This window comes from Mustela erminea, chromosome 15 (assembly GCF_009829155.1).
Source record: "Mustela erminea isolate mMusErm1 chromosome 15, mMusErm1.Pri, whole genome shotgun sequence".
NCBI classification, from domain to species: domain Eukaryota; kingdom Metazoa; phylum Chordata; class Mammalia; order Carnivora; family Mustelidae; genus Mustela; species Mustela erminea.
The window spans coordinates 73,810,098-73,834,521 of record NC_045628.1 but is presented as its reverse complement, the minus strand read 5'-3'; the positions used below and the strand labels follow the sequence as shown (position 1 = coordinate 73,834,521).

At 38.5% G+C, this 24,424-nt stretch overlaps 1 protein-coding gene across 2 annotated transcripts in view; it reads left to right on the top strand.

Annotated features, from left to right (window-relative positions):
• B3GLCT (beta 3-glucosyltransferase) overlaps window positions 1–18,397 on the top strand; it is a 116,274-nt gene extending 97,877 nt beyond the window's left edge. Inside the window, exons 14-16 of one of the 2 annotated variants that reach the window (XR_004279111.1) lie at window positions 3,885–4,029; window positions 16,311–16,599; window positions 17,824–18,397. Coding sequence is in view for 1 of the 2 variants with exons in the window: in XM_032314592.1 (XP_032170483.1) it covers window positions 3,885–4,029; window positions 16,311–16,478 (313 nt within the window). In the remaining variant the exon portion in view is untranslated. Of the gene's footprint in view, window positions 1–3,884; window positions 4,030–16,310 lie in introns of both variants that reach the window. The other variant, XM_032314592.1, reaches the window with a different exon arrangement.
• Window positions 18,398–24,424: the final 6,027 nt, after the last annotated feature.

The following is a 24,424-nucleotide window of genomic DNA, read 5'->3' as shown; positions in this document are numbered from 1 at the left end:
AGATTGGCATCTGCCGGTCTCTGTATAGCACTGTGTCCCCTCCCCAATTTTCTTTGTCACCCAGTTCATCCTTCTCATTTTTTTGGACACAATATAGCTATTATTTATTCCTGAAAGCTTTTGGCCTAGTCTGGCCTTTCAAGTCTGGGTTTGATGCCTTTCAAATGTACTTTTGTAGCATATTATGCAAACCATTATCATTTAATTGCCTATTTACCTTTCTGTTTTCTACCTAAATTATGAATTATTTGAAGGCAACATCTGTGTCTCATTTCCCATTATATCCTCACTTGCTAGCATAGGGACTCTTTTTTTTTTTTTTTTACCAGGTACAATGAGTAAATGAATAAACAAATGCATGAACACTGAGCATTGGTCTTTGTATAACTAATGACTGGTGTAATATTCTGTTTTTAATAGCACTTTTACAAATATGCAGAAACATTTATCACAAGATTGTCTCATATCAACCTTTGAAGAAAGCTGCAGACATCATGTTAAATGATTTCTCAGTAGACTTTTCTGATGATCTAGCTTAAGAACCAGCATGACTTTTTTTGTAAACAGCAAGTCAGGATCAATTAATGGCTTATAAAACCAATGAATGGATCATGACCATCATTTAAAAATAATGAACTATAAAATGGAATAGAATAAAATAGAAATATCATAGTGTATCACATGTAGTAGGGGTGTATGTTTCATGAAATTTTCAGTTTTATATACACACAACACATACAAATGGTTGTAGTATGAAATGTGTTTCTTATGTTCTTGCTGTGGTTTATAGTCAAGTTACATTTTTGTAAAGTCTTGCCTTCAACCATCTCCCTTCTGCCCCACAAAGCAGAGCTGAATCGGGAGTGTAGACTCCACAGTGATTTATGTGTAGGTGTTCTGTATTGTTTGGAAAATGAGACCTTTGTAGGATTTGAATGCAGGTACCTGGCGTTCGTTTCATTGCTTACTCCTTGAATGTTCAGGTATCTGCAGACAGCTTATTCAATAACCGCTGTCCTTTTTGAAATACTTACCTATGTCTGAGTAGGAAGCTATGATCAGGATGTCCTCATATTCTTTGGCAGCCTCCTCGAAAGGGCTGAGGACAGTGTTACCTGGAGACAGTCCTGACCTGTTCATCTGCTGGAAGACCGGGAGAGGCAGGCACGTCTCTGATGCCCTTCACCTTCTGTATGTGCTCTTCCTCTGCACGTGCGGACTGGGGCAAGCCCCTGCTTCCCATTTCAGTTTTTCTTCTGCTTAAAATTAGAGTGTGTATATTAAAAGAAATCACATTATTGGGCTTATAGCCTCTCAACATCTTTTAAATATTTAAAAGTTGGGCAGAGCAGACATACCATGATATGTCTGGTACTTTTCCATTTTGGGGGACAACTTCATTTTTAAATAACCCATCGGCATACTAATAAGCACATCTTATTAAAGGCTCGTGTGTACTTAGTTTGTGTGAATAATTAATGTACGACTGTTCTGTGTGAGTAGGGAAAAAATAGGAAAAAAATTACTAATAAAGATTTTATGCTTACCTTTTATCTTCCTGTAAAGTTAACTTTTCAGAGAGGGGGCCAGGATAAAACTGGGCCTTCCCTTTCTTTCTTATTCTTTTAGATGCTGATGAAAGAAAAAAGTAAAGTGTTTTACTAAAATCAGGCTTAAGATAAAGATGATGAGAGCTCTGATTGGAATCCAAGTACAGTTGGCTCTTGAACAACATGGGTTTGAATTGGGCAGTTTCACTTATATGCAGATTTTTTTTCATAAATACAGTATAGTACTGTAAATGTATTTTCTCTTCCTTATAATTTTCTTCATAACATTTTCTTTTCCATAGCTTACTTTATTGTAAGAATACAGTTTATAATATATATAACATACAATGTATTAATCGACTATTTGTCTTACCTAAGTAAGGACAATAGTAGACTATCAGTAGGTAACTTCTAGGGGATTCAAAAGCCGGATCAGATTTTAAACTGCACATGGGGCTGGCCCCTCAACGCAGCATTGTTCAAAGTCAACTGCATTATACTTACTTGGGAAATTCCCCTTAATGTGGCCTTGGATAGATGTTTAAGGGTCTGTCTCTGGCAGGTGCATATCACCTTACGTAGGCTCTCTTCCTGGGATCAGGTAGATGAATGGGGCTTTGACCCATACGAAGGTGCTATCCCAGTCCCTTATGGGCCCTAGACTCAGAGAGAAAGAGAATTTCTGGTGCGTTTTCAAACATGGAGTTTTCCTTTTGGTAGAGTTCACAAGAACTCTGCTTCTTCCTCAGGTACGGTCCTATTTTCTTGTATCAACTTAAACAGCTGCTTTCCCCTCTTGTCTGTTCTTGTTTCACCGTGTCCTCCGACATGTTGGCCAGGGCAGGGAGAGGCCCTCCCTGTGTGGTTGCGTCACCAGCGTGTGGTCACTGAACCCAGTTAAAGCGAGTTAAACCCCCAGCTGAGTATGCAATCAACATTTCGCATGAGGGATTGTCTTCAAGGTCTTTATCCTTTTTTCCTTCCCACTAGACTGATTCATAGAACTCCTTCCCCTCCCCCTGGAAGAACATCTTGGTAAGGGCAGCTTTATTCTCACTTCTTTGATGCATCAAATTCTGCTGAGTACTTACTGTGCACAATTCCCTGCATTTGGCTGTGGGAATACGTGGACAGATTATAGACATTTTGCCTTCAAGGAAATTGTCGCTTACTGGGAATGGATTTGTGAACCATATTAATCCCTTCAGCCCTGTCAGCTACTGGATTATTCATACTATGAGAAGAGCCATTACTACCGTAGGGCCAGAATAGTCCTGTATTTTAGGGCCAATCTGTATTTCAAAAAGAACTTGGTGCCAAAGTGTTGGGAAGGGCCAGGGGAATAAAACGGTGCCAGGGGTTCTACTGAGAACTCAGTAATTATAGAAAGCTGCTACAGCCCTGAAGGCTGGAAGAGCAGAGCAAAGGCTGTGTTCTGGAGCCTGTTCATGTGGATTGCTCTAGCTGCTTCTGCTTTTGGGTCTCAACATTGTGTCTGAGCCAGTCCTCGCACTGGCTCCCCACGGCCACTGTGGTTCTGTTGCCAACATTCTGCTGCCCCAGAGTTGTCCCCCATCACCTGCCTCACCACGGAGACTGCCGGAGCCAGAAGTGAATGGCCTCCCCCAGTATTATGCCCCTCATTGTCAGAATGAAGCTGGGTATTAGCTGGCAAGGGAGTCTGGAAAATATTATTTTATAGTTTCCAGCCTCTTGCAGATCCAAGGAGGGCACAGAATGGCAAGATTGGGCATGAGTCCCACCAGAAAGTACCCAGCATACTGGGTCAAGTAGTATCATAGCTCTATTTGAGGCAACTCAGTCTCTCTCTCTCACTGTCCCTCTCTCTCGTTTCTCTTTCTCAAAATCACCTCAAGGCAACTTTCATAGCCTGGAGTCACTTGGACAATGCCTGGTTGTTTCATTTAAATTTGATCTCACTGTCAGTCATCACTTGTATTAATGGGCCCATCTACTTTCTGGCAATGTTGGTGGATTTTGTTATTGACCTCATTAAGAGTGCTAAAACTGAAGAACTATTCTAATTTTCCATTGACACATTAGGAAAAGGATATTGTAGAATATTCATTTGTGAAAAATATATAAGGAAATAAAATTGCCTGTTAGATATGTACAGGTGTCTTCAAAGCAAATTTTCCTTTCATCAAAAGCACAAAACATTTCCCCCACAATAACTATTAAACATAAAACACTGCTGATGTCAACATCTTTATCAAGAGTGTGGCCTCTGAACTCTATTTCTTTATTGAGATTAAAGGTCTGGAGGACCTGCTGCTCTAACCCTTTTCTCTGTCTGCTCTGGCTTCCCACTAGAATGGTCTTCAGCAGAGAAGCAATCAGGAGACTTCTCGCCAGTAAATGTCGCTGCTACAGCCATGATGCCCCCGACGATATGGTCCTAGGAATGTGCTTTAGTGGGTTGGGAATCCCTGTGACACACAGCCCTCTCTTCCATCAGGTGAGAACAATGTTTCTATACTTACCTCAGAGGGAGAGAGGGGGATTTTCTTCTCACTTAAAGATCCTACTTCATTCCCTTCATATGTTCTTCTGGAAACCATATTAAGAACTATGTGGACAGGCCCCAGAGGGGCATCCTTAACAGACTTCTTTGTCCAGAGGGTTGATGCTGTACCATACCCAGCAGGAAGAGAGAAGGCAGAAACCTCTGGAAAACAAAATGGTGTTTGGTCATTGTCCTTCAATATAGGACCAGGAAAAATCTGCTCTCCACCCCCCTCCCTATTTTTGAGTTGAAAAATAGATCGCATTTTGAAATTATTAAATGCTATCTAGAAGTATATAGGAATGACCTAATATTTCCTGCTGTATATATGCCAAGTGTATGTAATTCTGTACTGTCCTAGGTTTTTACACTGTCCACTGGTTACCTTTTTATTGGGCTTACTCCTCTTTGGTTGCTATTAAACTTAAGTGGCTAAACACTTTTAAGCTTCAGTTTAGTATCTCAATAAGCATATAATCTGGAGGTTGTTGTTGTCTCAGATGATGTTTACCAGGGATGGTTGGTGCTCCAGACCATCATACTGTGGTCTGGAGAAGGGAATCCTCCGCACTCTTTTTGGTAGTTTTTTAGAATTAGGTCAGTGAATGTTCTGATGTTGTAAGAATAAATATGTTGTCAAATTTAGTAACCAGTAGCAAATGCTATCATAGCAATAAAGAAAATTGAACATGACAGAAATAGCACTGTAGGAAATAACTTGAACAAGGCAAAGAAAGTGTTTGCATTATCAAGAAAGGCAGAATCCATTTCTGCATCTTAAGGACCATAAGGGAGAATAAAAACAGATTTTCATAATAAGAAATGTATGAGAAACCTCTTTCTTGGTACCAGTCAGGAGTACTTAACCATCTTTTAAAACCTTAGGAGGTCCCACTCATCTTAAGCCTATGTGTTGTGTTACAGGATGACTTAGAGAAGCAAGTTATTTTCTCTTGCTCTCTTTCTTGCTCTATCTCATAGAGTTTCACTTCTAGGAAAGGAAGGGTAATTAAAACTGTTGGTGTATAAGGGGAATGATTTATTATTATTAATAATGCAGCATTAGATTTTTATAGCAGCCTTTTTCACTAAGGCAAGAATATGCTAGTAATGAAAATGATAAAAAAAGAAGGAAAATATACTTTAAGCAAAAATCCTTTGAAGAGAATTTAAAAATGAAAAAAACCCATAATTTCATAGACTTTAAAGCTCTTGATTTCCCTAATTCACATAATAAATTTTAAATCTTTCCAAAATTGTAAAATATGCTTAAAGCATATCCTCCCTTATAGATACCACTATATATCTTGTAATTCTTAAGCCTCTTTTAGAGAGTTTATGATGCTTTACAAATTATTTCCCATTTATAATGCTTGAACAGTGCTCCAAACAGTGTATTTGTTCATACTGAGAAACACATATAAGGCAAAGAGATAAAAATCCAAGATCCCTGAAGAGTTAGAGAAAGAGTAGGCTTTTGGAAACGGTCTCAGATACAAAATTGCCTGGGCCATTTTTCTTCTTTTTAGTCAGGGGAGGTAATTGTGAAATCACAGGCTTAGAAGGGGGCTTCAGGGAATGTCTAGTATATATTTTTATTAAAAACAAACGATCTGGAGCATATGGTTTCCTGTTCTTTCAAAATTATATGCTACCAGTGGGTATGGCAGCATGCAATGGCCAATGAATCCTCTGCATAAAATTGTTAAAATACTTATTTCAGGACTCTGGAAATAAACCAAAAGCACTAAGAAACATTTATTCCTGAAAAACTGCTAATTGAGAAGAGTATGAGGTCTTCTGAGGCCTTTCTGCCTGAAGTCTCTCCCCACCCGCCCCACCCAAGCTCCACCTCTCCAACCACCCCAGCTTGGCTGGAAAGAGCAACAACAGTTTAATCTGTATGGGCCTGGCTGGAGAAAATGGCACCTTTGCTGTCGGGGTGTGGGGGGGCACTTGGTTTGAGTACAGAGAGATAAAAATCCTAAAATAGTCAAACTTGGTAAGAAACAAGTAAGAAAAACCTGCACATTTTTGGGCCTGAGGTGGCAGTCTCAGATATGGTAAAGGGTATCTTAGCCAGAAGTTTAATACTTTGTACCCTGGAAATAAGAGAAATAACAGGGCTAGAAAAGCTCTCCACAATTCTCTGGCCTACTGGGAAACCATGCACATGGACACTGGATGAGCCTAGAAGAAAGTAAAATCCAAGGCATATTTGAGAATCTATTGAGTCTTTGAATGTGCTTTCCAGCCTATACATAGGTAGAAGCCTTAGGGGCTTGAGGTTTGAGCATCACCTCTGCCCATATGATAAGTTAACCACTAAGCTATTCAAGCACATTCAAACTAGGGATGACCCCTAGCAATCCAAGCTAAAAGTTAGAACTAAAAATTAAGTGGAGATATCAATAGCCATACACTGCAGTGAGAAAGATTCTACAATGTAAATCCAGGCAAGTTACTTCTTAAAAAAGTAGTAAAATTGGGGTGCCTGGGTGCTCAGTCGTTAGGCCTTTGCCTTCAGCTCGGGTTGTGATTCCAGGGTCCTGGGATCGAGTCCCGCATCGGGGTCCCTGCTCAGCAGAGAGCCTGCTTCCCTCTCTTCCCATCTCCCTAACACTCTGCTTACTTGTGCTCTATCTCTAGCTCTCTGTAAAATAAATAAATAAAAATTTTTTAAAAGTAGTAAAATTAAACAGATTTGTTGTTACAATACATCTTCAAAATAATCAACTTTCAACAAATTATCATGACAAGGCAAAGAGATGTACTGAGGGAAAAATGTGGGAACAGAAACCAACTCTGAGTGGAACCACATATTGGAGTTGATAGACAAAGACTTCAACAAGCTAATAAAATCATAGCTACAGAATTAAAGGATACCATGTTCATAGAACCAGAAGAAAATATGATTACAATGATTCAACAAATAGCAAATCTTAATAAAAAATAGAAACTACAATAAAAAACAAATGAAAATTCTATAGTTGTAAAACCAAATAATTCAAATGAGCGATTATGTGGGTGGGCTTAATAGTAGATTTGAAATGGCAGAAGAAACAGTGAATTTGAAGGCAGATCAATAGAAATTACCCAGTCCAAAGAAGAGAGAGAAAAATGACTAAAGTATAATGAACAGAACTTTAAAATTCTTTCAGCCATAAAGTAAACCAATATACATTTAATGGGAGTCCTAAAAAGTGAGTGGAGAGAGAACAGGATAGAAAATGTTTTTCAAAGAAATAGGGTTGAAACCTCCCAAATGTGATGAAAAACAATGTATAGCTCTAAAAGGTTCGACAGCTCAAGTAGGGTAATCATGAAAAGAACCACATAGAGACATGTTATAGTCAAACTGCTGAATGACAATGAAAAAGTGAAAGTCTTAAAAGCAACCTAATGAAAAGAGAAACAAAAAATATAGTTACTAGCTGATTTCTCATTATAAATAATAGAAGCCTGAAGGCAGAAGCAAAAAACAAAACAAAAAAAACCAATCAACTAATGATTCTGTATCTAATAAAGCTATCCTTCCAAAACAAAAGTGGAATAAAGATATCCGTAAGTAAACAAAAAGTGAGAGAGATCTTTGCTAGTGGACCTCCCCTACAGGAAAACTAAAGGAAATCCTTTGGGATGAGTGAAAATGGCACATGGTAATTAGAATATATATAGGAAGGAATGGAAGAATACTGGATAGGGTTAATATGGAGGAAAATATAAAAGACTGTGTATACATATATGTATATATGTGCATATATATAAATTAAAAGCATGTATATAAACATACATATTTTCTCTCAATTTCTTTAGCAAATATAAGATTTTTAAAAAAGAGTTTTTAAATTTATTTGACAGAGTGAAACAGTGAGAGAGGGAACACAAGCAGGGGGAGTGGGAGAAGGAGAAAAAGGCTTCCCCCCAAGCAGGGAGCCTGATGCACGGCTTGATTCCAGGACCATGGGATCATGACATGAGCCAAAGGCTGATGCTTAATGACTGAGCCACCCAGGTGCCCCTAAATATAAGATTGTTTAAAGCAATATTTATAATCCTATTATTGGATTTATAACATAGGTAAATGCCATATATATGATGATAATAGTGCAAAGATAAGGAGAAGGAGATGAAGCTATATTGTAGCAATTGATTTTATTGGAATTAAGTCAGTATTAACCTAAGTTAAAGATTCATACTGCGATCCTTGGAAAAATCTCTGAGAAAATGATTTAAAATATATAGTTTAAAATATCAATAGAGGGATTAAATAAATATACACAAAAAGATTCTTTAACCAAAGAAGTCAATAAAGGAGAAACAGAGGACAAAAACCATACATGCAGAAAATAAATGGCAAAATGATAAAAATACAGGTGTATCAATTATTACATTAAATATGAATGGACTAAACTCCTGAGTCAAAAGGCAGATATTATGGGTACCAGGGTGGCTCAGTTGGTTAAGCAACTGCCTTTGGCTCAGGTCATGATCCCAGAGTACCAGGATTGAGTCCTGCATCAGGCTCCCAGCTCCATGGGGAGTCTGCTTCTCCCTCTGACCTTCTCCTCTCTCATGCTCTCTTTCACTGTCTCTCTCTCAAATAAATAGATAAAATCTTAAAAAAAAAAGGCAGATATTGTCAAATTGCATAAAAATCAAGATTTGACTACATTGTAACAGTCAAGTACACTTTAGATTCATAGACACAAATAGGTTGAATGTAGAAGTACAGGAAAAGATGTACCCTGCAAACAGTTGATCATACAGAGTTTGAGTGGCTATGTTAAACACAATACACTTTAAGGAGAGGAATATTACTGGAGAGAAAGAGGAACATTTCATAACCAAAAGTCAATATAATAAGAAGATACAATAATTATAAATGTATATGTACACCTAACAGATTGTAAAAATACATGAAACATAAATGGACAGAATTGGAATGAGAAATGGACAAATACTAACTACTTAACTGACATGGAATGTTTCATCTGACAACAGCAAAAGGCACATTCTTTTCAAGTGTGCATGCAGTATTCTAAAGGATAGATCACATGCTGGGGCAGAAAAACAAGTCTAAATAAATTTTAAAGGTTTGAAAACATACAAAATATGTCCTCTTAGCAATGGAATGAAATTAGATATCAGTGGAAGAAAAATGAGAGAATTTCCAAATATTTGGAAATTATACAACACATTTAAAAATATTCCTGGGTTAAAGAGGAAAACATAAGGAAGATTAGAATATATCTTGAATAAAAATGAAAACAAAATATAACAAAATTTTTAGCATAGATATGTAGGGATTGGAGGGAAATGTATAGTTTTAAACATACTAGAAATGGACAAGGATATTAAATCTCTAAACATCTGCACTGAAAGCAAAAGAATATTATCATTCAAATCTGAACCTTTAAATGGAATAAAAGAAATATTAAAGTGTAGAGCACTAGTCAATATAGAAAACAGAAAAACAGCATAGAAAATCAAGTTAAGCCAAAAATGATTTATTTTGGAAAGAGCAGCAAATTTGGTAAATTTAGCTAGACTGCCCAAGAGAAAAAGAAGGAAGACACAGATTACCAAAGTTAGGAATGAAAGAGGGGACATCATTGCAAATCCTACCAAAATTGTGCTAACCAGTTAGACAATTTAAAAGAAATGGGAGAAATTTCTTAAATCACACTCATTAGCAAAACTGTCTTAAAAAGAAATAGAAAAAGTATTTGAAACTACATATACCGATGGAATGGAATTAAAGGAGTGAGAATACTTCCCAATTCATTTTATGAGGCCAATATTAGCTTAATATGCCAAAGATGCATATTGTTGGGGTGTCTGGGTAGTGCAGTCGGTTAAGCATCTGACTCTTAGTTTAGGCTCAGGTCATGATCTCAGACTCCCAAGATGGAACCCCACATCAGGCTCCACACTCAGCAGGGTGTCTGCTTGGATTCTCTCTCTCTCTCCCCTTGCTCCTCCCACACCTCCACCCACATGCTCTCTCTCTCTCTTGAATTAAAAAAAAAAATAAAAATAAAAAAGGTGCATATTATTATCCCTAGAACAAGAGTTTAGAAAATCACTCCAAAAATATAGCTAAAAAAGTAATAGGAATTAAAATTGTATATGACAAAAGTAAACTACAAGCCAATATTACTCTTGAACACAGATGGAAAAATCCTTAACAAAATACTAGCAAACTGAATTCAGCGATATATAAAAGGGGTTATATGCCACGACGAGCTGGCATTTATCACAAGAATGCAAACTTGGTTTAATATCCAAAATCAATTATTGTTATATACCATATGAGTAGAATAATAAATAAAAGCCACATGAGTCTCTCAATAGACACAGAAAAAATGTTTGACAAAATCTAACATCACTTCATGATTTAAAAAAAAGAAAAATAAAAATAGAAGAAATACCTCTCAACAAAATGATGAAATGAATATACAAAATAACAAAATTGGAAACAAGGTAGAGATGTCTGTCTTACCACTTTTATGCATTGGTTCTAACCAGTGCAATAAGATGAAAATATGTATATATTTACACATACACACACACACACACACACATATATGTATACATATATGTATAGTAAGGATACAAGTTGGAAGATAGGAAGTAAAACTGTCTTTATCCACAGACCACATTATCTTGTATGTAGAAAATCCTACGGATCTACCGAAGGAAAAAAAAAAAAAACTACCAGACCTAATAGATGAGTTTAACAAGGTTATAGGCTACAAGATCAATATATAAAAGCAACTGTGTTGTTTTGACCAAAAAAAAAAAAAAAAACCTGAAGATGAAGAAAACAGTGTCATTCAAAATAGCAGGCAAATGAATAAAATACATCAGGAATAAATTAAAATGGAGTTACACTGTATACTGTATAATACTGCTGAGAGAAATTAAGATCTAATTAAATGAAGAGATCTATACCATATTTATGGATTGGAAGACTCAATATTGCTATTGCAATTTTCTTCATTGATTTTGTAATACCATTTAAAATACTGGGATGCCTGGGTTGGTTAACACGCAGTTGGTTAAGCGTCTGCTTTTAGCTCAAGTCATGATCCCAGTGTCCTGGGCTTGAGTCCCACACTGGGCTCCTTGCTTGGCAGAAGCCTGCTTCTCCCTCTGCCCGCTGCTCCCACTGCTTGTGCTCTCTTTCTCTCTCTCTCAAATAAATAAATAAAATCTATTTTTAAAAAAGAATTTTATTATTTCATCTTATTCACTTAAAATTAACTTATTCTGAATGCCTAAAGGAAGTGTTCTGGATCAGAGATAGATTTTTACATTAAGTACCTCAAAATAAATAATAAGCAAATCTCGCCCCCACTCCCACTCCCACTGCCCCTTTGACCTAGTTTTTACCTCCAGAGCAGTAGGATGAGGGCCAATTCAATTGGCCTCTGCGAGTGGTGAGATATCCCAACAGCAAGGGACAAAGAAAAACTGTTTGCTCTGTTTCTAAAGGGAAATGCTTTCTTACTTCAGCATTTTGGTATGCAAATAAACACCTTATTCTTCCTTGAAATGTAAATGTATCCCAGGGTGGAAAGTGTTCAGGTTTTCCTGGCACCTTGGGGCTTACCCTCTGGACCTAGTTCAGGGATATAACCCTTGGCCTCTCCAAGAGATAAGGGAAGTTTTACTCTCCTTTGGGATATGAGCAGTTAACTAGACAAATGGAATGTGAAGTGTTTCTTGTGGGCTTTAGGGCTTTTTTACAGGAAATTTTATTTCCCCACATCCCCCAAATTCATTAATAGATTCAGTACAATCCATACCCAAAGTCATAGCAGGCTTCTCTGTCAAAATCAACAAGCTGATTCTTAAAATTTATATGGAAATACACAGTAATTCTTAAAAAGGAGGAAAAAAATTGGAGGATTTACAGTTCTATGATTTCAAAACTTACTCTAAAGCTAAGATAATCAAGATGATGCAAGTAGTAGAAGGATAAACACACACACATCCATGCAAATGCAACAGGATAGAGAGTCTAGAAATAAACCCTGTCATTTGTGGTATACTCTTTTTTGACAAAGATGCCAAAGCAATCCAGGGGAGAAGTGGCACAGGTCAGCTGGTGCTAGAGCAATTATGTATTTCCACATACAAAAAGTGAACTTGGAACTTAACCTTACATCACACACAAATACTAACTCAAAATGAATCATCGTACAAAATATAGGAGATAAAATTATAAACTGCCGAAAAAAACATAGGGATAATTCTTTTTGACCTTAGTGAAGGCAAAGTTTTATGGCATCAAAAGCAAGATCCATAGAAGGAAAAATTTATAAATTGAAATCATGAAACTTAAAATAAGACTTTGCTCTTCAAAAGATATCCTTCAGAGAATGAAAAAAAAAAAACCCATAAATTGGGAGAAATACTTGTAAATCATGTATGTGGTAAAGGACTTGAATTCAGGATATATAACAATCTTTTACAACTCAGTTAAGAGAATCAGCTGCTGAGTTTAAGCTGGGTAAAAGATTGAACAGACATTTCTCTAAAGAAGATGCATAAACAGCTACTAAGCACATGGAAAGATGCTCAACATGATTAGTCATTAGGGAGATGAAAACTAAATTCAAATGTATAGAATGCCTATAAGCAAACAGACCTGGGCCTCTAGTGGGAATATAAAATATAGTTACTTTGGAAATGTTTTGGCAGTTTAAAAAAAAATTAAACATATATGTGGCAGGCAATTTATGACATAGATCTCATTGGTCCCCTCCTGTTGATAATTCATACCTTGTGTTTTTCCCTCTTTGGCGTATAAGCCAATAGCATATGGCAAAGGTGATAGGATGTCTCTTCTGTCATTATGCTGCAAGGGATTGTGACTTCCATCTTCCTTGTAGACGCTCCCTACTTCCTTCCGGGCTTGCAGGTTTTGCTGAAGCAAGCTGCAAGGGGGCAGGGTATGAAAGTGAAGCCCTCAGCTCAGTAGCCCACAAGGAACTGAGTGTTGCCAGTACCTACTGACTGGGCTTGGAAGGGCATCTTTTCCTACTTGAGACTTCAGATGAGATTATAGAGCCTGGGCTGACATCCTGATTACGATCTGGTGAGAGACCGTGAAGCAGAGGTCCCAGCTATGTGTTGCCAAATTTCCTGGTCCATGGAAGCTGTGTGATAATAACTGTGTGTTGTTTGTATGGTGTTTCCACTCAGTGTGATATATTGCTCAGCAATAAAAGTAATGAACTACTGATACATGCAGCAATGCTAAGTGAAGGAAGCCAGGCTCAAAACATTCATAATGTATGATTCCACTGATAAGAAATTTCTAGAAAAGGCAATACTGTAGAGAAAAAGCAAATCAGTGGTCTCCGGGGGCTGCCACTGGGGTAGGGATCGGCTGAAAATGCATGGCAGGGAGTTCTGGGGGAATGACTGTAGATAGTCTTCTAACACTGGATCGATATGGAAATCTACTAAAAGTTTTCAAACTACCATGTCTGTGTGTGAATTGTATGTAAATTATGTCAGTACAGCTATAAAAATTGTATTTGTCTAAGGAAATACAAATTTAATCTTTTTTTTTTTTTTGCACTGTTCAGTGTGGTCTAATACTTAACAGATTAAGTTCTGATTTGACCCAATGTATGCCCTTCCGTGCATTTTACGCCATCTCTCTCCTCCTGCGCACAGCTTCGCATCATTCTCCATGTCTGTTCCTCAGGCCTTCTCCCTCCACCCACCCTGCCTGTTTGCCACTTCCTTTTGGCATTTTGGGCACAGAAATGTGATTATCAGAGTCCGTCTAGACTTCCTGGTGTTACAGATGCCTCTGTGGACACATTCCACTTCTCTAGGCTTGTCTTGTTCTTTTCCAAAACCGCATTTGCCAGAAATGATTAGCACATTCTAATACTTTGTAAACCAGCTCTTCACTCATGTGCTAACATGCAACTGCAGTCCCTTCTGGAATCCGCATTAATAGAGGGAAAGATAGCATGGGTTTCTTTTTTTCCTGTGAGATGCATTTGTGTCTCTGAGAGTTCATTTTTACATGTGAAAAACGAGCCAAGATTTGTTTCCATGATTTTTCTTTCTTTCTTCTGGGAGCCTTGTGGAATTGTCTGAGAACAAAATTGAGCGTTTGTTTTCCCTCAGGTTTCTTCCAGGCCAGTAAACTCCCAGAGGGCCATGCAAGCGGATATCACGGTTGAATCTCCTCAGCTGATACTCAGAAGTTGCTCAAGTCTGTTAGACATTATTCTAGTGTGTATTGTTGGTCTTTGGTTCACCTTCTTCCTTTATTTTATTATTTTTTTAAAGATTTTATTTATTTATTTGACAGAGAGAGATCACAAGTAGGCAGAGAGACAGGCAGAGAGAGAAGGGGAAACAGGCTCCCCACTGAGCAGAGAGCCCGATGTGGGGCTCGATCCCAGGACCCTGAGATCACGACCTGAGCTGAAGGCAGAGGCTTAACCCACTGAGCCACCCAGGCGCCCCCACCTTCTTCCTTTAAAATTGCCTTCTTAGATTTTTGACTCCACGGGCACTTAGAATCTTTAAAGGACAATGCATGGTTAGTATGGAAGTTCTTCGCCCAACCCACACCGTCATTTTGAACTTCCATGCAGAAGTATCAACACCCATTGGAGCAGGATATTTGTGCCGTCTCAGGATAAAGTCCCCCAAGGAGATCAGGGCAGCTGAGGCACCGTTGGTGGACCAGGCTTGTGGCCACGGAATAAGGACCAGTTGCAGGCATCCTGCTTGAACTAGGAGCTGGGCTGGTCACCTGCTCTTGTCCACAGTGCAATAGGTGTTAGACCTGTTGCCCTAAGAAACTTATAAATTCTGTGAGCTCCAGTTTCCTCATCTATGAACTGAAGATCAATCAGGATACTCTGATCACCTTGCAAGGTTGCTTCAAGGGTTGAATGAGATAAAATTTAATGAAGGTATTTTATAAACCACTTAACAGGGTTTACAGAAGTATTCACTGCAAGCATTTAAGTAGAATGTAATAAAATACTAGCCTAGAGAAGACTTGTTTTCAAAATGTTTCCTATCTAGATTTAATAAAGCCAAGACTGTTTTAGTATTGATAAGTCAGTGAGTTACTAGAGAACACAGATGGGCTATATAAATCTGTAAACAAGATAAGCATTGAGAGAAAGGTGGATGCTTTGTTTAGAGAAAAAAAAAATAGTGTCTGGTTTCTCTTTCCTTCCATACTCTGAAGGTTACTTCAATCTCAGCCATCCTAGACTATGTCTAATTCTGCTTAAACTTCATTTTGTAAGTTCTAGAGAATCCTGAAGTGATGACGATGCAAAAACTTTTTAGGCCCTCTTGCAAACTGCTGAGTCACAGCTTTGCTTCTCTATAATTACACGTTTTATCACCTCATCTGACATAGATGGGGTGTTGGTTGGAAATGAAATACACATTAGGAATAAGCTCTTTAGAAATAGAAGAAAAAAAAAAGTGAAAAAACCTGGCTTTCACAATGTGAAGGCTTTTCCCCAGTAGCTAAGGTCATGAAGAGACAGAGCAGTCATTTCCCTTTCTTACCCATACAGTCAGGAAAATGAAAGCCTCACAAAAAAAAAAAAAAAAAAAAAAAAAAAAAATTAATGTTTCCCTCGCCATTTCTGGAATCAGACTAGGTATCTGGTTGGGAAGTGAGTGCTGAGTTACTTCATGCTTCTCCTGGATTCCTGATGAGCTCTGCATTTTCCTGCTCTGAGAGATACACCTAATTAGACGTCAGGGCCGTGGACAGGCAAGGGGAGTCCCTGAGAACTCTTCACCACCCCCACCACACACACACATTCCAGGTATGGCCAGTTTCTTTAGAGAGGCCTGAGAAATAGCAATTTTTCTGCCTTTTGCAGAAGTTATAATAGTCACTTAAATGACTGACCAAGGAAGGCTTTTTATATCTATTACCATGGTTGAGAAATCTCCCAGAGGCATGACTACGGAACACAGAAGCAAAAAGTGGTATATCTGGGATATTAAAGTCCTCGGAGATACAAAAGCAAAGAGCCTTGCATCAGAGAGAGAGAGGGTAGTAGAAAAGATCTTCTTTTTTGCTTTTACATTCTCATAAGCAATATCAAATATTGGCGAAAAGCAGTCACTTCATAAATTTAGATAATGCTGTGCTGAAGCAAAATTGTTTTCAGCAAATAGAGGAACGTGATTCTCTTTTCTTCTTCCCGCAGGCTCGGCCCGTGGATTATCCCAGGGACTACCTTTCTCACCAAGTTCCCATATCCTTTCACAAACACTGGAACATTGATCCAATAAAAGTGTATTTCACATGGTTGGCACCCAGGGAGGAAGACAAAGCCAGGCAAGAGACACAGAAAGGCTTGAAGGAAGAGTTGTAAAACGAGCCGGCCTGGGAGCGCAGTTTGCGTCAGAGACAGAAGTGGAGACAGGCATCCTCCTGCTGAGCTGTGACCATGCTGCTTCCACCGGCCATGGGCATGGGAAGCCTTCTGACTTTAGGTGGAAATTATGTATACAGTATTTTTGAGGGGGGAGGAAGCAGAGTCATAGGGAAAACATTTTTTTTTTTCTGGGAAAAAAATCATTTGCTTTTGCATTATACAGTTACTGTAATATACAATGATTACTATGTATTTTCCAAGCTGTGATACAGCAGCTTTATGACTGTCACAGAAAAATAAATGGTACCAGAAGTCTCCTTCCTGTTTTCTCTCTTCATTGTAAAGTGTCAGATGGGCTTGAGACTGGGAAGACATGACTGTGTTTGTATATATGCTCTAGGCATATATATTCTCTGTGTACTATATACACACACACGCTTTATGTAGAAGAGGTAACATTGGTTGACATGGATATTACCATGGAGTGAACTTTTTAACCGTATTATTGATGATGCAAATTTTCTGGTTATTCAGCAGGAATAATGCTGTATTAAATATCATTCATAAAACATAAAAGTCGAGATATGAAGTCCCCCGCAGTCTATCATCAGTGTTGTTATGTTTTATCTATTTTTCTGTTTGTGCCTCATAAAAAGAGAATAAGAAGTCTTCTGCTCGAGCTTTCTCTTTCTTTAGAGGTTCATCTGTGTTTCTATTTCTCCCTGAAGCCCTATCTTTATGACCTACTTGTAACACAAAAGTATACTGGATGCTGCCAGAAAATAGTGTTCTTGATATTTTAAAAACAGTGTTGTCATGCTTTATTTAAGTCAGTGAGCTCTGTGTAAGTCTCAGGAAGTGAATTAAATTAATTTGTACCTGATGTTTTACTTTTATTTTTCTTTGAATGTTACTTAGTGACTCTCTCCTGGCTCATAATAGACCCTCCGGTGTACCATGAAACCCTACTGGAAGGACAGCGGGGTGGTTTGACAACTTCCCTGGGTTCTTACAGAATGAGATTTGAACATAGTATTTTGAAACAGCTCTAACTTTCAAATCATATCTTTAATACACAGTAATTTAACACATTTGTTATTAATTTGTGGAAAGGACTGTTAATTATATAATTCAGTTTTTCTAAGGGTGTTTGCATAAGATTTGATTTTCATATGTCTTAAACTAATTTGGTCTAGTAAAATACTTTCCATTTTTTTAAAAATAAAAATTGCTGTTCACTAACTTTATTGTAAGGCTTTTATAGACAAGTGCTGGGTTTTAAAGCCATACCACCAAAAGTACCCATGTGTGTTTTTTAACAATACATTTTCTTGTACCTTAGGTTGGACTTATTTCCAAAATGATGCAATCGTATTTTAACTGTGGTGCCAGATTAGCAAACACCAGGACTGGTGTGTTTTCAGTGGTCACTGAATGTGCTGGATTCATTTTTGTGAAAGTGGACTCTGTGGCCTGTCCAAGGAACGGATCTGAGATGATCAACTGGATGAGAAGCACCCTAAAGATTTCTAGATCCTGTCAAACTGTTGGTGATGACATCAGCATCGTTGCTGTAGCTGGGATCGTTGTCATAGCTACCACAGCAGACACGTTCATGTCATCAGGGAGACCACCCCTGGAGGGCCTGGCTGCCTAACCCAGTGGAGAAGAGGCTTGGGCTCTTCCTACTCCTGCCTCCCAACTGTCACACTCAGAATACAGCACATTCATTCAACAGGAGTAAAGCTGCATCTCTCTATGTGGTGACCCACATCAAGCTTTCTTAGGATCAGTGCCTTCTACTGAGACCGGAGCACTTTCTCTGGTACTTGTGGGTGTTTTGTTAATTACGTTTACTTTTTGGAACTATGTGAGCCTAACCACGAATAAAAAGGTCTTTGCCTAAGTTACTCATTTCTCCAGTGTGTTCATTGAGTCCAACCTAGAGTGGGAAGGGCAAGGAGAAAAAGAATGAATAAAGTCAGGGGGGAAAGTTGGTGGCTCTGTGAACACAGTTTTCAGAGAGAAAAATTAGTAATATATCCTTTTAAGAGAAAACCATCAGACATGAAGATATATTTATACAAAGTCTGTGAAACCATTATCTAATTATATAACAAGTGGAGATGTTATTTTGGAATGGATTCCCATGCAGTTCCTATCTTAAGAAACACGTTTTGAATCTGAACTTCCCAGGACAGATAGTGTCCTATTCACATTTCTTTTGTCTTTTTAATAGGAACTCACTTGTTTACTTATTTTTTTGTTTTATTTTTATCCTAGAAATGTCAACATCAAGGAATAACTGGAATGCTATTTTTGCTTTTAAGTCACTTCTGATATAACTGAAGCCAAGTTGTCTATGTAGGATTTTTACATCTTACAGCTAAATCAGAAATTCAGACACAAACACCGCCTTTATGGAATGTTCAGGAACATAAAACAATAGCACAAAGTGATGATAAGCTCAAGTATGTAAGTGTCAGTGTTCTCTGAATTTCCAGATTATTGAATACCTTTAGTGCTTCCACATCCATATTCATTAAAAATTGTTTGTGTTTTTCTTCAAAAGTAGATAATAGAAGAATGCTAGAAGAATTTTAAGAATGTTTCTATTGTTCATAATCAGAGATGTAATTTCAGGGCTCCTGGGTCACTCAGTCAGTTAAACGTCTGCCTTCAGCTCAAATCATGATCCCAGGGTCTTGGGATCGAGCCCCAGGTCGGGCTCTCTGTTCAGTGGGTAGCCTGCTCCTCCCTCTGCCTTACCCATTGCCCTGCTCATGCTCTTTCTCTCTCTCTCACAGATAAATAAATCTTTTAAAAAAATCAGAGATGTAATTTCTGTGAACTAAAATGAATCAACTAATAGATCATTTGGCAGCTGTTTATTAAACGACTACTATGTGCCAGACGTTCCAGGATGTCCCCTTATCTGTCCTTGTCATCACTCTACCCCTGGCATTTTTGAATGCCTGGCACATAGTAGGTGCTTCTGTTTTATGTTCCCAAGAATTCTATAAACACGTCCTGAAAAATGAGTTTTCCTCCTATCTGTAGGAAGCAAAGCTTTTGTATCTCATGTTGTCTTCTAGGGCATGTTTTCCCTTAAGAGGCACTTACATCCCTTGTGGGAGCAGGGGTAGGTGCAAGGAGAAGGAATGTAAAGCAGTGAGCAAATGAAGGAACAAGGTGATTTCTAATAGTGATAAATCTTATCATAGATGTCAAGACGGAAGAGTGTAGGGAATGTCCACATGTGACGAGAACAATCACATAGAAAGCAAGGTTGGTGCAATGACTACATGGGCAGTCCTGGTGAAGCAGGATGGAAACCAGAACTCAGTGGACGGATCCACTTTGATAGGAGGCTCCACTGTCAAATGGGAATAAAGTGTAGACAGACAGAGTTTTAGATTTGCTGATGTGAAAATGGGAGTGTTTGATCACTTCTATTGTGGGATAGTAACCTGCTGAGAGTATTTGACTTTTTACATTCGTTTGTTCTTTTTTTCTTTTTAAAGTTATTTATTTATTTATTTGACAGACAGAGACAGTGAGAAGGGGAATACAAACAGGGGGAGTGGCAGAGGGAGAAGCAGACTCCCCGCTGATCAGGGAGCCTGAGGAGGAGCTCGATCCCAGGACTCTGGGATCATGATCTGAGCCAGAGGGAGACAATTAACTGGCTGAGCCACCCAGGCATGGCTTATTTAATCTTCACAATAACTTTTTAAAGTAAGTACTCTAAGCACTAAAATAAGGGTTATGTTTTCCCCCAACTTATGCTAGGGACAACTGAGGCACAGAGAGATTAAGTAACCAGCTCAAAGTCACCCAGCTGGTAAATGGCACAACTGGGTTTCCAGCCTAGACCTTTTGGCTTCCGAGTCTATTCACTGAATACCTGTGCTCGTTTGCCTTGGCCAAGCGGAGCAAGTAACACCAGCATTCATAAAGATGACCAAGAATCCAGGAGTGAATCATAAATAACCCTACAACAGAGAGATTAAAGCCAAATATGATTAAATATCAGATAAATTATAGAAGCAACATATGTTGGGAGGTTAAAAAAATGAAGAAACTGGCTACTTGAGATTGAACTTTAAATTTCTGTATGAGTACTTGGAACAACAATACACGTAGTAAGGGTGAAAGTACTCAGGCACTGGGATTCAGCAGTTCTACTCCAAGGCACATACCCTAGTAAAAGTCTTACACCAATGCACCAAGAAGCATGCACAACAATGTTCATAGCAGCATACACAGTTCAGGAGAGCCAAAAGCTGGAACTGATCTACATGTCGATTGCTGGAAGAATTGATAAGTTGTTGTATGTCCTTTTACTATCATGTTATGCAGCAGTTAATATGAACGTACTCCTACCACATGAGACAAATCCATGTTAAGCAAATAAAAAAGTCACAGAACAAAACACAGAACAGAACAAAACTTAGGATTTCCTGTGAATCATTAAAAACCATGCAAAACGAAAAAGTAAATACAGAGATACACATATACCAAAAAAAGAAGAAAAAAAAAGAAAGAAGAAGAAGAATGAGAGAATGATAAACACAGAATTCAAGAGAGTAATTACCTCGGGGGGAAAGCAAGGAAGATATGCTCTCAGACATTTGGAGGACTCAAAGGTAACTTGAATTTCTATTTTTTTTAAAACTATTTTTTTCAAAGATTTATTTATTTATTTATTTATTTGACGGAGATCACAAGTAGGCAGAGAGTTCAGGCAGAGAGAGAGATAGAGAGGAGGAAGCAGGCTCCCTGCTGAGCAGAGAGCCTGATGCAGGGCTCTATCCTAGGACCCTGGGATCATGACCTGAGCTGAAGACAGAGGCTTTAACCCACTGAGCCACCCAGGTACCCCTTGAATTTCTATTTCTTAAACAGGTTTGTGGGTACATAGGTATCTATTTCATAAGTAGTCTTTATGCCTGATACATATGTTATAAATACCCTGTTCAACATTTAATTTTGATGTAATTAATATTTAACTTGATTTAATTAAAAAACCCAAGAGTGTCTTGTTGACCACTTAATGTGTGAGTATTAATTTCCTGTGGCAGCTGCAACAATTTATCACACACTAGGTGGCTTAACAAAAGCAAAAATTACTATCTTTTGTCCTGCCTGTGGAATTTTGGGAGTCTAGCAGCCTTTTTTCATTTTGTCCTGGTTCTGTCCCTTTGGATCAAATGAGTATCATTTCTGCATGTGTTAAAATCCCATAAACCCCATGGGTCTCCTATGTATGTCAAAGGGATTCATGCTGTTGGACATGGTGCTCCTCTACAGATCCTTCCTAACGATCTCATCTCTACCCCCGGTTTCTGCTCTGATGACCGAGAGGATCCACATGTCATACACTTAACATCTTCACGGGACCCTTTGTGCCAGGGAATACTCTGACCTTCCCATCTCCCCATGGCACTAGCCAAAGACTGTTCCTGCTATGCCCCTGATTTTCTCTTCAGAGCATTCTTTCCTCAGCCTCAATCTCCTAATTTAGGTATCCTTTACAGTCTGGATTGGTTAAAAATCTCCTAAACCGTCAAGTTTAGTTTTCTTTCTGCTTAGCAGTTTCTCTATTTCCCTCTTTCCTTTCAAATGTGATTACAGGCTACAAGAAGAAGCCAGTGCACATTCAATACTTTGCTTGGAAATCTCAGCAAAATACCCAAGTTCATTGCTTAGCAATGTTAAGTAGTTAGTTCTACTTTCCAGTGTAACTAACTGCAGGACATAATTCAGCTAGACTTTCTGCTATTACCAGACCAAGGGTTCATGTTCTTCTACTTCCCAAAAATATTTCCCTCATTTCCTTCTGAGTCCTCACCAACAGGGCCTCTAAAGCTCAAATTTCTACCAACATTCTATTTATAATAATATATATGTTCTCTAACACAGCATAGGTTTTCTTCCCCATGCCCCTTACTTCCTGTGACTATTCTCTGGCAGCACCTTTAACGTCCATTTCTACCAACAGTCTATTTAGAGCAATGAAGGCTTTTTCATTCTGCACGACAAAATTCCTAGAGTTTCTTGCAAGTACCCATGCCAAAGCCACTTCCACATTTCTTAGCTATGTATTAGACCAGCATCTCACATCCCAGGGCCGAAATTTGTACTTGCAGTTGCTACAATAAATTACCACGGACTTAGAGGCTTAGAACAACTGAAATTTAGACACTTACAGTTCTGGAGTCCAGAGAGCTGAAACCAGTATCACTGGGTGAAAATCAGGGTGCTGGCAGGGCACCCCTTCCTTCAGAGGGGAGAAATCCATTCCCTGCCTCTTCCAGCTTTTGGTGGCCTCTGTATTTCTCAGTTTGTGGCACGTCGCTCCAGTTTCTGCCTCTGTGGTCTCACTGACTTCCGTCTGTCTGTATGTCAAATATCCATGTCTCTACCTCCCTTGTATAAGGATACATGTGATTGCATTTACGACCCATCCAGATAATCCAGGATAATCTTCCCATCTCTAATCAGACCTGCAAAATCCCTTTCTTGCCATGTCAGGTAACACGCACAGGTTCTAGGAATTAGGACATGGATATCTTTTTGAGGGAGAGCAGCATTCAGCCTGAGGCAGTGTGCTGCCATTCATTGATAAGCTCTTTTCAGACATAAGCAAGCAAGTGGGCGAACTGGGGGAGTCTAAGGATGACATGCCCACTCATTCATTCATTCCACAAATACACTGAGCAACTCTATTGTGCCAGGCATTGTTGCTACTTATCAGAAGGCACTGGGTTCTCAATGGCCTTAGATCATCTCACATCAGGAAACACACACACATACACACACTCATACCAGTCTACTGGACCTTTTCAGACATTCCTATACCTAGAATTTCTTTTCACTATTTTTACCTTCCTGTTTTATTCCTCCTTTGACTTTCTTCTGATGCCATATCTGGAACTGGGAGTTATTCTGCTCCTTTATGTTTAGGTAGAATAAGCACAGGATTGAAAGGTCCTAGCTCTATTCACTATGCAATCTTGGATGCTTCCCTGGGTGTCTCTGGGCTTCAGCTCTGTAATGAAACGAAGAGGTTTGAATTTGAAAGTGTTATGATACTACTGTCTAAATATAGGGCCCGTATTACTAAGTATTCCATTACTAAATATTCCCAGTGGGTGCTATTTCCACATTTTTATACTCCATTATGAAAAGAACTTAATTTTAAGACCTCAAGGCTTTCTAATTAAAATGAATTATCTGCTCTAGCAATCTGGAAAATTGTGTCATATTGAATCTAATCAATTTGAAATATGCTTGGCTTTCATTCATGGATTCAGAATACGGAATTACAGGATAACTGTAATAAGATCCTTTTAAGGTAACATCTTTTTTTCTGGATATGAAAATTAACTTTGGCTCACTCAAAAAATATGTATTATGTTTCTATTATGTTACAGATACAGGACATGCAATGGTAAGCCAAGGCAAACAAACTTTCTGTCCTTGTAGACTTTATGATCAGGCCACAGATTACGACGACTACTACTAAAACAATATTCAAAAGCTTTAGTAAATGCTGAGAGGGAGATGGTCTTTGATTTGAGATATAAAAATTGAAAAAAAAGGGACGCCTGGGTGGCTCAGTTGGTTTGGCGGCTGCCTTCGGCTCAGGTCATGATCCCGGCGTCCTGGGATCGAGTCCCACATCGGGCTCCTTGCTCAGCAGGGAGCCTGCTTCTCCCTCTGCCTCTGCCTGCCTGTGCTTGCTCGCTCTCTCTCCCTCTATCACTGGCAAATAAATAAAAATAAAAAATCTTAAAAAAAATAATAAAAAAAAACAGTTTACCAGGTGAAGGGTTCAAAAGGAGAACATTTTAGGAAGAAGAAACTGCATATGCATATGCAGGGGCCCTGTGGTAGAGGCATTATGGCTTCTTTAAAAAACTGGAAAAAGCTGGAAT